Source organism: Sphaerodactylus townsendi, linkage group LG03 (genome assembly GCF_021028975.2).
Source record: "Sphaerodactylus townsendi isolate TG3544 linkage group LG03, MPM_Stown_v2.3, whole genome shotgun sequence".
Taxonomy (NCBI): Eukaryota; Metazoa; Chordata; class Lepidosauria; order Squamata; family Sphaerodactylidae; genus Sphaerodactylus; species Sphaerodactylus townsendi.
The window spans coordinates 170,178,787-170,192,669 of NC_059427.1; the positions used below are offsets into that span (position 1 = coordinate 170,178,787).

Genomic DNA, 13,883 nt, shown 5'->3' on the forward strand with positions numbered 1-13,883 from the left:
CCACCATCCATATAGAAAGATGTCCAGTCTCTGGCATCACTCCTTGCAGATGATCTCAGCCCCCATCGTTTGGTCCCTTTGGTACACGACAAAAAAGGCTGTCCCGATGAGAGCCAATGGCTGATAAGAAGTAAATCCCACATGATGGCTTGGTGTGTCATGTGACAAATCTCCCGGGAGAAATGTCATACCTGGGCAGGCCTCTGGCAAAGGTATTAAAATGGGCCTCTGCCACTGCCGGTCCTTTCCACTTCCCCCCCTCTCCTGCAGAGTCTAAACAGTAGCTTTCTCTTAGTGGGTTTCTTTTCCACGTTGCGTTATTTGAGTTTGTACCATTTCACTTCATCTTATGTTTTTCTCCATTTTCACACTGTCGTATCGGGGCCTGCAGAGGTAGGTTTCTGTCGACGCTATTTTCCCCTTCCCCTTTAAAGTCTTAATTGTGTTGAAAGGAAAGAAAAAAAATGAGAATGGTGTGAGATACCATCTGCATTCCCATGTATCCCTCTCCTCTACCCCACCCTGAACTGAATGGGAGGGGCTTCTTGGCGTGGCAGTTGCTTGGCTCCCTGATACCCATCCCTCTTCCCAACAAACCAGGCTGCTCAGTGTCTCCCCTGTTTCCTTCTAATGCTTCTGCTGTCCCTACCTTGGGGGATTGAAAGAGTTTGGGAAATGGTACGTGAGTCTTCTCCAGTAGGATGAGATGATGGGGAAGTTTCAGTCATATATTGAGTCTCTTCTTAGCACGTAGCGTCTGGAGTTTCTGGATTCAGACCAACCGTTCCAGAAGTATCCCCCATGTCTTCTTGACCATGTCTTCTTGGCAATCAATCAGCCACCTTCCCTCAACCCTGGGGATTTTTAGGGGCATGAATAGGTGCAAACAAGGCACGTTGACATGAGAAAACAGATTTTGAGTTCTGTAGTATTTCAGCTTCAAAGTTCCCATTTCACAGTTTGTCCCAGCTGTGATTGTACTAGGTGGCCTTAGGCAAGTTAACTGTGTCTCAGCCCCGCTCCCACAATGTGTGAATAGTACTGCAGTCTTGCTTGACATTGTCCTAATGTTACTGAGACAATGTAAACAGCCTGAGCTGTACCAGTGCTGAGCATTTTGATTACTTGCAGTGCTCTTGGTAGGACTGTGGACTCAGGAGATGCTTTGCTGGTTGGAACGAATTGAAAGAGACATAACAAACCATGACAAGAGGAAGGCATTGTCTACTTGTTTCCACAATTCAAGTCACTCACGAGCAACATTGTTCTCTGGGTTTCCAGTTCCATATGAAACATTGTGTATATGATTTCCAACCTCCAGGAATGGCTGGAGATCTCCCACTATTGCAAACTAATCTCCAGGTGGCAGAGATCAGTTTACCTGGAGAAAATGGAAGGTGGACTCTGTGACATTGTACCCTATTGAAATCTCTCCCTTCCCCCAAACCCTGCTCTCCCCAGGCTCCACCCCCATCCCCAAATCTCCAGGTATTTCCCAAATTGGAGTTGGCAGCCCTATTGATGTAACCTATGAATTATGAAAGACAAAATACTGGTTCTGGTGGGTTTTCCAGGCTGTGTGGCCGTGGTCTGGTACAGCCCGGAAAACCCACCAGAACCAGTTGAATCTGGCCGTAAAAGCCTTCGACAATACAAAGATAAAATACTTTGCAAGGGATTGTGACTGGAAACCACCATCACCTGCCATGCCTAGTTTCTACAGATTGGAGTTTTTACCTCAGGCTGGCACTAGAAATGATAGCAATGGCATGGCTGCCACAGAAAGCAGCAACCACGTGCCTCCTCCTCCTCTCTCCCCAGCTCTGACTTGGTTTATTCTGCAGGTGACAGAAGTACACTGTGAGTCTCTCCACCTTCACAATGTCAGCCAATTAAGTGGAACGGAGACTACATGATGAAGTCTTGAATATCTAAGCATTATGGAGCAAACCAGGGGAGGGAGACAGATGGTTGCTGTTTTCTGTGGCAGCCTCATATTGGGCAGAACGACTATCTTCTGTTCTGAGATGATAGCCCCTGTCCCGGAGACGGTGTAAATGAGCCCTCGTTCTCCCTGCTGGCCCATCACTGCAAAACTGTCACTAGGAAATGGGGAGACTGTTCTTTAGGTACAACCACCTCAGACAACCACCTCAGTTCCACAGATTCATAAATGCAACATCTAGTTAGTAAAGCAAGGAGCTTGTTCTCTCCCCTCCATTTTAACATCATGCCCGGGAAATGCAAGACAGCTGCATATTTAAACATCTTGTCTGACCCTAAGCTGAGGTGGCTATTGACCAGAGCAAGAACCAACACATTTCCACTAACCTTTTCCCCAGAGAGATTCACGGTACCTTCACAGCAAAAGCGTACCTGTGAATACTGTCAAACCTCTGAGAAGTCATTGGAGCACATTTTATTAGTTTGTCCAAAATTTAACGATTTTAGACCAAACCTGTTTTTAGGGGATCCCTTACTGGTCCATCCAAGCCTTTTTAATCTTAAATTGAACTATCTTCTGAATACAGAGAATCCCAAGCAACTGGACATAGTGGCCAAATTCTTGCTCACTATTACGAAATAATTTCCTGGTCTCCTCTTTCACTCTGATGTATGCATTTTTGAAACAGGAGTACCTGTTTTATCTTGTAAAACTGTATTTGGATTACTTAGCTCTGCTATGTTTTAATGCCTAATAAAGGTCTTTGAACTTGAACTTGAAAAAAATGCAACAGGAGGGCTGCAGATAGTGTCAAAATCTACCAGGAGCTACACATTTAGCAGAATTAGTTTATACCCCCCAGAGGCTTATCTCTTCCCCAGACGTCTGTGGTGTTACCTGTCCTCCCTCCTTGCCATGTTGAAATCAAGCCATCTTTCATAGAAGTCTCTGTGCTTGATGTAATAACAAGAAATCATTCTGCTAGGAACCACGTGTGCTTACCCACTGGTACCACTGGGGGGAGCAACAGCGTACCATCCTTGAATCAAATAGTACCTGAGCCCTTGCTCCTCTGCTGCCTATGATCTTCCAGTTGCCTCACCTCCTGCCTTCTCCCAACAGAACCCAGGCCTTGCTCTGAAAGTGAGTTCTCCTGTGCCAATGGGCGTTGCATCGCTGGCCGCTGGAAGTGTGATGGAGACCATGATTGTGCTGATGGGTCTGATGAGGTAAGAAAAAAGCTGGCAGAGAGGAAAAGGTGGGACTGAACCAAATTCTGGCCTGCCATGATGACTTATGGAAGTGAATTTCACCAGTGACCTGGGGAAGGGGTGGAGAACCCTAAATAATTTGCTTTGTTGGTTGGATTGGACTCCTGTTCATTTGAAGTTTTACTATAATTAAACGACATAATTTAAGGAAAAACCCAGAAGCTGAAGAATTTATGAGAACTCTCAGCATTGGAGCACTTGGAGTGACTCAGCTCTGCAAAGGATTGCACTGTTAATACTTAATCAAAAGCAGAACTGGGATCTGACTTAGGTCGTTTCCCCACTTACCTCGACCCAAGGTTGCTGCGCGCTACTCTCAGCGCGTGTCATTTCTGACGCACTCCCAATCCAGTCTCACACAATTGATCAGCTGTGACATCTTTAATTAAATTTGCATATGAGTAGAAATAGTACATTTTAGTTAGCCTTTCTGACCTACCAGAGGAGGGCTTGACAACCATGCTTCCTTCCCTCACTCCCTGCAGAAAGAATGCAAGCCGCGCTGTGACCATGACCAGTTCCATTGCAGAAACGGTCACTGCATTCCTCTACGGTGGCGCTGCGATGCTGACGCAGACTGCATGGATGGCAGCGATGAGGAGAATTGCAGCACCAGGGGTAAAAAATGGCTTTGCAACTCCCTGTTCCCGAGAGATGCCCATACTAGCCTCGTTACATTCCAGCTTCGGCATGAAGTGTCAGTGCTGAGGCAGCAGTCACAGAGGCAGGACTGTCTGTACATGCTGCCATCAGTAATGGTGCACAAGTACTCTGAATTCCCTCCCTGGGCAATCAGGGACAGGTGGTACGGCTTAATGGGTAGGGGGCTATTGGTAGGACCCATTGTAGATGACAATTGAAGTCCTTCAGTTTCATAGTTCAGTTAGGAGTAACTGTGCGACTGACTCTCTGTGGCATGTTTCTCTTTGTCCAGTGAGGACCTGCCCCTTGGATGAGTTCCAGTGCAACAACACCTTGTGCAAGCCGCTGGCCTGGAAATGCGATGGAGAGGACGACTGCGGTGATAACTCCGACGAGAACCCCGAAGAATGCTGTGAGTATTCCCACCTTCTTGGGACCATCCCGCCATTTCTGGCCTCCCTCTTTCCTTCCCTATCACTCTATCAGCTCACACTGCTAAAAAAATAATGTGTTCTGTAGTACCATGGCTTGGTATCTAGGTAGGCGTCCCTGCTGAGTCATTCAGGCAGGGTTTAGGGCCCTTTTCCCTCCCAGTCTGGCTTCAGTGGGATTGGGAGAAATAAGGGGGGGGGGTGGCTCCCAAGGTTTTTAGAGCTGGAATTCAAGGGGCATGGAAGTCTTTGCGGGAAGAGTGGGGTGCCATTAACTTTGGTGGGAATTGAAAAATAGGGAACATGGAAGGTTTGGGATAGGGAACATCAAACAGAGACCAGCTTTGGGGAAGGAAAGAAGGCAAAAGTGTTGCAAATGATATGAAAATTACAGATTTTGCAAACTGACACTCAATAACTCCATCTTTCATAGGACACTTAAGTTGGAAGACGGTTATTTCTGCTTGGGACAGCCTTTCAGCTTGGCTGAGTTGAGGGATAGGATTAGGGCTGCCAGTCTGCCTGTTAGGAATATCCACCTGTGTCTCTTGTTTCCCACCACTGCTTAGAATGGCAGCAGCAGACAAATTTTAAACAGAGCTGTCAGGCCACATTACTTCCTGTCTAGGAACTAGCAGAAACTCTGTGGTTTTACCTTTGAACTTCCAGCAATTCCTCAAGAGGCATGACATCACTTTGTCCCCCCCCCCCCAAGTAACATCATGCTGTAACTAATGGTTGCCACCCCATGTCTCTGCCCCCACCCCCACCCCCACCCCCACCCCCAGTCTGGCAACTGTAAGTAGAATACAGGTCAATAAATTCACATTCACCTTTTTCCTAATTTGAATTAATTTACGCCTGTGAAGTCAAAAAAGTAATTAATATACTTACACATTTTGGAAGATAATCTTTAGTCAACCAAGCATAATATGCAAATTTACATATCTGAATAAAGCACCCAACTGTCCTTAGATTCCACTTATTTTTCTGGTGGCCAGAAAAATATTGTTCTTAATATTAGTATGTTTTTATTCTTACCTATTTCCATGTTTATATAGGCAAGAACACATTCTGCTCCATTGAGAGGCATGTTGTGGGGTGCATTTCCTCACATGTAGCTCTCCAGAATTAAGAAAGTGGACAGCTGTCAATCCCCCACTCAGGCAATAAAACGCTTGTGAGGTTCAAAGGATTTTATTGAAGGCAGGTCAGGAACAGTAGAAAGACAGTTCTGGCGAAAGCGTGCCAGAACAGTTGATAATATGGATAGCACAATCCCCACCCCCACATGGGAACAACAGAGTTAGTAGTGTCCAGCCTGGAGGCTCTTCCCAGCTGCAAACCTCAAGGACAGGACTAGAAGATAATCAGGCACCTGCAAAAGCAGAAGCCCTCCCAGAGAATCCCCCCCTCCCAAACATGGCAACTTGACAACAGCTCCACGTGACACCCACTAGATCCACATTGGTTGATGAAGCACAGAACGTGCAGGGGGGAACAGATGAGACCTTGAGCACCCAAAGGAAAACAGCTGGCATTCTGAGACAGACTGGTTCTCTCACAATATCCTCTTCATGCAGACTCCCCCTATTCATTGGCACCAGAGCAGAGATCCAGCACTAAAATGGGGAGCTAAAGATAGAAGCGGGAGGTAACGGTTAGCCATTTGTATTTGCGTGTGTCTCTGGCTCCCCCTGCCACTCTGACCATTTGTTTCTGTTTGCCGGTGCAGTGAAATTCCAATGTCCTCCCAATAGACCGTTCCGCTGCAAGAACGACCGTGTGTGTCTCTGGATTGGTCGCCAGTGTGACGGTATCGATAATTGTGGTGACGGCACTGATGAGCTGTATTGCGGTGAGTGCCTTCACACTTCTTGATCCCTTGAGGTAGCCAGAACCTTTAGCTACCAGATCAAGACACTTCTATTCTCCTAGGTGTTCCCACCCTCAACAATGTTTTAAAACTGCATTACACATGCTATATTCTTAATTACTACTTTTCTCACTCTTCTAGTCTAGTTTATTATGTTTGGCTGGCTTGCTGTTTTGGTTTGTTTGTTTGTTTGTTTGTTTGTTTGTTTGTTTGTTTGTTTGTTTGGCCTTCTTTTAAGATACTTCTTTTTTCCTAGTTTGATAGAGTCTGTTGTATTTTACGGCTGAAGTAATCTTGATTTTATACATTTGTATTTTGACGATTGAACTGGTTGTTGTTTTAATGTGTTGGATACTGCCCGTTTTGAAGAGAAGCAGGGTGTAAATACAATGTTTTTAAAAAGTGTCCCAGACCTTACAGCGCGTCCAATCATCATCTCACCAATTCTAAGTCATGAGTATTTGCTCTAGTGTGCAGGAGAGGAAAACCAATGCTGCAGAGCAGCCAAAAAGCAGAACTTCTGGTAGCTAAGGTAGAAAACTTCATGGTTGGTTTTTAGCGTGTGTAAGAGGAGCCAAAACACTATTTTTCTGAGCATTTCAACTGTTCTTTGGGTCTGTGTGTGGCATGGACTTTGCAACTGCACAATTGATTTGGAAACTTCTAGAAACTTCTAGAGTTTCTACAATTTTAGCATGTTTAAGCATGGAAATCCTTTCTCCTCAAAGGCACAGTATCAGCTGTGCGTGCCTCAGAGAGAGAACTCACAGTTTCCACTCTGCCTGGTTTTTTCTCCTCATTGGAAAGAATCAAGCCTAGATCAGTGAATCATGGAGAGAAACAGCAGGAAATCACCTCGATATATGGCTAACTCATCTGCCCTTTGCATCAGGAATGACTGAGCAGATGCTTTCTTAGTTATTGCTGAGATATGCTGTTTTCCAGATTTGCTGTATCCTGCTCTTTTTGGGGGGTGAGGGGTACTATAGAGATGGTCTGAATACCCTGTACTTTGACTTCACAGCCATTCCTTTTGTTTCTCACTGTCATCTCTGCAACCACACAGAGTCACCCACTGCCCGGCCCAGGAGCTGCAACCACGAGAAGAACGAATTCCTTTGCGACAATGGGAAATGCATCAGAGCTGAACTGAGCTGCAACTTCTTTGATGACTGCGGAGATGGATCCGATGAAGACAGTTGCTTGCCAGGTGAAGGAACGAATTGCTGAAGTACCAATAGCTTTGGGAAGTGGAAAAGCTGCTGGTTGGCTGAAGGGAGAGGGCACTGGGAGTGGGAGGGGGGATATGGCAAGCTGGGCTTGAATATCATGGAGCAATAGGTGTGGTTTGGCAAGTCAGATGCCTTCTTCACCCCTACCCCCAGCTGTTCTCCTGCCTCTCCAATTGGAGCCTGCACAACACAGGATTGTCCATTACCATTTTCTGCTTGCAGATCTGAAGACTTATGGCTGCCACACCAATGTGACCATGTGCGGCGACGAAGCCAAATGCATGCAGACCCCCTCGGCTGTGTACTGCGCCTGCCGCCATGGCTTCCAGAAAGTGGCAGACAAGAATTCTTGCCAAGGTACCGGGTCCAAGACAAGGGCACCATCAAGGGCAGTGTCCGGGCGCGGCCCTGTCCCCAGCGCCCGGACTCAGCACAGCAGGCAGGGCAAGGGCTGGCAAAGGGAGAGACAGCAGGATAACAGCAGACAGAGTAAAAGCCAGCAGAGTGAGTGTTGGCAGGGAGGGGCCTCTCACAGCTGAACTGGCTGTGAGAGAGAGTGATGAGCTGCAGCTGGGCCAAGAGGAGGAGTAGATAAAAGGAGAAGGGAAATGGGCCTCTGGAGCTGCCGCTGCAGCAGGGACTGGGGAGGCCATTGGCAGGGGAAGGGAGTGGTAGAGAGACAAGGAGCTGAGAAGGGGTGGCTGCCCAGCGCTGTGGGGAAACAGGCTGGTGAGCCCCGGGCTTCACACCGGCTGCTCACCCACCCCACCCCTGTGAAGCATAACAGGGTGGGGCAAGGAAGCCGGGGAAGGGGAGAAGCACTCAGAGGGCTCCCTTCTGTGAGGCAACAGAGAGAGCGAGAGGGAGAGGGGTCAGGCAAGCCGGTGGCTCTGGCAAACAGCGCTGGGACCCCAGGCCAGGGTACGGGAGGAGGGTACAAGGCGTGGCCTAACGCAAGGTGCCCTGTGGGCAAGACTGTTCCTTGGCCCTCAGGGCCAGGCTAAGATAACATCGTCTGGGGAGTCCAACCCCCAGGTCAGGGAAGGTGGGTCGGTACAGCCACTTGCGGGGCCGGGGCAACGAGGGGAAACGCCACAGGCAGGTTTTAGCCAATCATTGTGACCATACAGCGGAACCAACTTGAAAAACTCGCTGCAGAATGTGTACAGCAAAAGTTATGTGGTGGAATGAGGCAAAAAAAATATTTCTCAGAGGCCACCAGGCACGTTTAGAGATGTGCGGAATGTCTGCTGAGAAATTTTAGTAGTCTAATACTGAGAGTTAGTTCTCGCTTAAAGTTTTTTGCTTGTAGTGCTGCAGCAGTTTTCGCTCGAGACTCTAGCATAGGGGTGGCCAACCTATGGTGCTCCAGCTGTTAATGGACTGCAATTCCCATCAGCCCCTGCCAGCATGGCCAATTGGTCATGCTGGCAGGGGCTGTTGTGAAGCAGCTGGAGCACCATAGGTTGGCCACCTCTGCTCTAGCAAGACAAAAGAAAAATTACTTGTCACTGCAGGCCAGGATAGTTTCAGAATCCCCCTTTTTAAAAGGATTGTTTTAATTTGTACTTCAAAATCTTTCCAACATAAAAAACAAAGATAAAAATTCACCAAAATACAAAGTGCTTATTCTATTAGGACTCCCAGTTTCTTCTGCTCTGAATATTAACCCTAAGAACAATTTTTATTAGCACTTGGTCATTAAGCACCTAAATCAAATTAAATCTTTCGCATCATTATTGGTCATTACTTTTCTCTGCTGGTTCTTATTTTAATAATCCTTAACCTTTTAGAACTACTAGTCAGTTTATTTTTTTTTCTGTTTTGTCAAGGGTTTCCAATTGTCCATAAAATTAATTGAGTTGCTTTCTTCCAGTAGCGTAATTCACTTGGCCCTGTGTGCCAACTCAAATACCTTCAACCGCACCATTCTTTAATCATAGATATAGCTAGAGTTTTCCATTTCTGTGTATATAATATTCTTGTTGCTGCTGTCATGTGTAGAAACTCAGTTCTTTTCAGAGATCTGTCCTTACGTCTCAATAAGCCTCAGGTTTCATCACAAACCGCTTCCACATTTCTTAACAACTTACAGTTTTGGGATTTGCATTCAAATACTGTTTCTGTCCTTTTCTGTACAGATATCAATGAATGCCTGAATTTTGGGGTTTGCTCTCAACTCTGCAACAACACCAAAGGGTCATATATGTGCACCTGTGCCAAGAACTTCATGAGGACCCATCATATGTGCAAGGCAGAAGGTACCATCAGTGTGTCTAGGAGGAGTATTATTTCAGAGTCAGTGCCTTGGCTGTGTCCGTGTGTCTGTGTGTTTATATGCTTGTGGTGTTCAAGAGTCACAGGTGATACACAGCTGTCCGCATGATCATGTGGTTAAATCCAGCCAATCACTTCGCATCAGGAGGCCTTACAGAAAAAGGAATTGCAGCTGATTCTGTCACGGGCCTCACTCCAGGCATTGGTCAGTGGAGCAGAGTCAGGTGTGAGGCGTGGCCCAACAGTCTGATCATTCCTGCCGGTGTAATTGTGTGGCTTCCCATCCGTAGCAGGCCGAATCAAGTTTATTCCCACAACCACCCTGTTCACTCCATTGTTGCAAAGACCGCTTTTTGTTTGATGTGGGTCCATTCGAGGGTTCTTCTTCCTGCTTTCCAGGGTCTGAGCACCAGATACTTTACATTGCTGATGACAACAAGATCCGCAGTATGTACCCCTTCAACCCCAACTCTGCCTACGAACCTGCCTTCCAAGGGGATGAGAACGTCCGCATCGCTGCCATGGATGTATACGTCAAGGGTAATAAGATCTATTGGACCAACTGGCACACGGGGCGCATTTCCTGCCGTGAACTCCCATCCTCTGCTGGTTCGAGCGCCTCCAATCGCAACCGACGGCAGATTGATGGTGGTGTTACCCACTTGAATGTAAGTGACCTGGAGTACAACTACAACTGTGTTTGAGTAAGCATAGGGTTGTGGGGTGAGGAATAAAGGCTGGACCCTGAAATATATCTGCAAAGAGCTCTTGGTGCTCACTATGCTTCCTATCACCCCCTCACAGATATCTGGGCTGAAGATGCCACGTGGCATTGCCATCGATTGGGTGGCTGGGAACATTTACTGGACAGATTCAGGGCGTGATGTCATTGAAGTGGCACAGATGAAGGGCGAGAACCGGAGGACGCTGATCTCGGGCATGATCGATGAGCCCCATGCCATTGTAGTGGACCCACTTCGAGGGTAAGCCTGGTCCTCGTGTACCATTTACACAACAGCTCTCCAAACAGCGCTGTCCCTCAAACTTCCACAGGGCGATTCCGCACATGAGTAAAATAGGTTCGACCCAATTCCCTGAGAAGGGTGCTAACCTAGGTCGAAGCCATTGTTGTTCCCCACTGCAACCAGCTTGATCTCAGCTCGGAGGGTGGAATCATTCTGTGCCTCTTCACCGCTCCGTTCCAATTGGCTACTGTTCTACGGCCATGTTCCGTCTATCCCCACACACGTTATAAAAAAAACTGCCACAGGAATGGAGGGACGAAGGTGGCGTTTTTTGATTGGCCGCTTACATTGGTATGCGGAAATTGTGCGCCGTTTGTGCAACCAGCCATCGCTTCGAACGCAAGAAAGGAGGGAAAAAAATTAGGCGCGATTTTCGTCGCGGTGGTTCTCTAGCTGTACGCATGCCCGAAACACTCAGCTGTGATTGGCTGAATGGGGGACTCCTGGCACCAGAGATTCCGCACTTTACTGGAATCGAGCTGAGTTCGAGCGTGGTTCCCTGAAAAAGTAGTAGTTCCCAACTGGAGTAGGAAATTGGACCGTTACACGGGGCGAAGCTGGTACAAAACCACATCGATCCCAGTGGTTGTGCGGAGCACTTAGGTCGAACACAGCTCAAACTTAGGTCGATAACGCAAGTGCGGAATCGACCACAGTGGCCTCACTGAACCCTTTTTTTTTTCACAGCACCATGTATTGGTCAGACTGGGGGAACCATCCCAAAATTGAGACAGCGGCAATGGATGGGACCCTGAGAGAAACGCTTGTCCAGGATAACATCCAGTGGCCAACAGGTGAGTCAGGATCAGGGTGCATGGGTGTGGTTTTAGCCTCCCCATACTGAACATGCAAACAGGTTACTGTAAGCCATGTCCAGCACTACCTCTGTGCTGTACCAAGGCAACAAGAGACTTTTATAAAGTTGCTGCATATTGAATATATGAAGTTTCCTTTCACTATATCTGTCTAGCTGCACAACATTTGGCAGCAAATCTTTGCAATATTTGACACAGACAGGGTCATTCTTATCCAGCTGATATAGTGGTTAAGAGCAGGTGCGCTATAATCTGGAGAACCAGGTTTGATTCCTCACTCCTCCACATGGGCAGTATACTTTAATCTGGTGAACTGGATTTGTTTCCCCACTCATAGTTCTCTCCAGACTTTCTTAGCCCCACCTACCTCACAAGGTGGTTTGCCACTGCTTGCCTCTGTGCAGCAACTCTGGACTTCCTTTGTGGCCTCCCATCCAAGGACTAAGCAGGACCAACCCTGCTTAGCTTCCAAGATCTGACAAGATCGGCTAGCCTGGGCCATCCAGGCCAGGCCATTGGTGCAGTAGATGCATTCAGAGCCAGTGTGCGGGAGTGGCAATGTGTGTGATATTTTTAGAGGTGTTGAAACCCATGCGCTGGGGACTGTGATTTCCTTGCAGGTCTGGCTGTTGACTACTACAATGAACGTCTGTACTGGGCTGACGCCAAGCTCTCTGTGATCGGCAGCATCCGGCTCAATGGCACTGACCCTGTCGTAGCTATTGACAGCAAGAAAGGTAATAAGGGGGAAGCGATAGATAGTGGGTGTTCTGTATGTGCTCAGCTCTTACAGAGTTCTTTCTCCTTAAGTTCCATTTTTGTTGTTGATAAAAAAAAGCTACAGTGTGGTAATTACAGTTAGTCCAAACAGACAAGCTGGATCAGCAGGTTGGTTTAGAACAAATCATGAACTATTACCAAACATTTTGGTATTCTCAAAAATTGGGGTATAAAAAATAAATAATCCTCCCATATGTTACCACTTCTTGCTAGAGCAGTACCATTTTCTTTACTTCAGTGGCGGAGCTACAAGGGGAAAGGCAGTGCACCGGGTGCACGCCTGGGAGTGCAGAAAATCGCCCCAGACCCCTCCCCCTTCCCCTGGCGCCCCCCTTCCCACACTTACCTTAGTTCCTTTCCTTTTTCTAGAACTTTTCCAGGCTGCAAAAGGCCTGTTCGCAGTAAAAACAGCCTAAGGAACTACAGTTCCCAGGAGACCTTGGGGCTCACAAGGTCTCCAGGGAAGTATAGTTCCCATCAGGCCGTTTTTACTGTGAACAGGCCTTTTTGCAGCCTGAAAAAGTTCTAGAAAAAGGAAAGTAACTAAGGTAAGTGTGGGAAGGGGGGGGGGCTCCGCGGGGGGGGCATGGGGGGGAGCGGAAAATATAGAATGCACACTGGATGTAGTTTGGCCCAGCTTCGCCTCTGCTTTACTTTCTTTGTTGTATCAGTTGTCCATGGTGGAAAGATGCCATTTGGATTGGGAAGGCTAAGCACTTCATCACACCTGTGATCACCGTGGAAAAAACTTGCCTTGGTTAAATGTCTTTGATTCTACACAAGGCAAGCCCCTGATTGGATTGCCTTGACGGTTGTTATCAAATTCACCTCAAGCACTGTGGCAAGCCGATTTGTGCCTGCACAGTGTCCTTGATAACACGTATTGATTAATCAGTACATGAAACTGACCGACTTGTCAACCACAGAATTGCTTACAGTTTGTCTCCTCTTTGTTGGAAGCACTCGTTAAATGACCAACAGTACAGTCACTGCATTGCCTGCTTTTTGCACCCATGCATCGCTGTTCATGAAGTGATCACAAGAATTGTATTGTCAAAGGCTTTCACGGCCAGAATCAACTTGGTGTTGTGGGTTTTCCAGGCTGTGTGGCTGTGGTCTGGTAGTTTTTGCTCCTAATGTTTTGCTGGCATCTTCAGAGGCCATTGCCATGACATGCCTCTGAAGATGCCAGCCATAGATGTAGGTGAAACATTAAGAGGAAAAGCTGTCAGACCACAGCCACACAGCCTGGAAAACCCCACAACACCCAGATCACAGGAATTGCTTGCAAAATTAGCTAGGTTCATGGGCAGACACCAAAGCCCCACGATGACTTCTAAATAGCAAGTCTCAACTGAAATTCCCCCCTCCACATAATTATGTGCTGTTTAACAGTTGGAGGTAGCAGCAGTGGCTGGTGAGGGGCTCGGACAGCAGTTTTGAGAAAGGAACCTAATTGTGTACACGGACACAACTGAATTTGTTTAGACGCAACTGAACAGTGCAACTAGCTGTCAGCTTCCTGATCACACAAATGAGCTGAACTAGTGGGTGACGCAGCATATCTGATCTCGATGCAATCAGTCAAA

General features: G+C 47.3%; 1 protein-coding gene across 1 annotated transcript in view; it reads left to right on the forward strand.

Annotated features, from left to right (window-relative positions):
- LRP1 (LDL receptor related protein 1) overlaps positions 1–13,883 on the forward strand; it is a 466,085-nt gene that overhangs the window by 435,509 nt on the left and 16,693 nt on the right. The window contains 11 exon segments of the mRNA XM_048487597.1: positions 3,068–3,174; positions 3,702–3,834; positions 4,151–4,270; positions 6,025–6,147; positions 7,232–7,375; positions 7,620–7,754; positions 9,539–9,658; positions 10,074–10,342; positions 10,479–10,657; positions 11,387–11,493; positions 12,135–12,251. Of these exon segments, the coding sequence (XP_048343554.1) occupies positions 3,068–3,174; positions 3,702–3,834; positions 4,151–4,270; positions 6,025–6,147; positions 7,232–7,375; positions 7,620–7,754; positions 9,539–9,658; positions 10,074–10,342; positions 10,479–10,657; positions 11,387–11,493; positions 12,135–12,251 (1,554 nt within the window).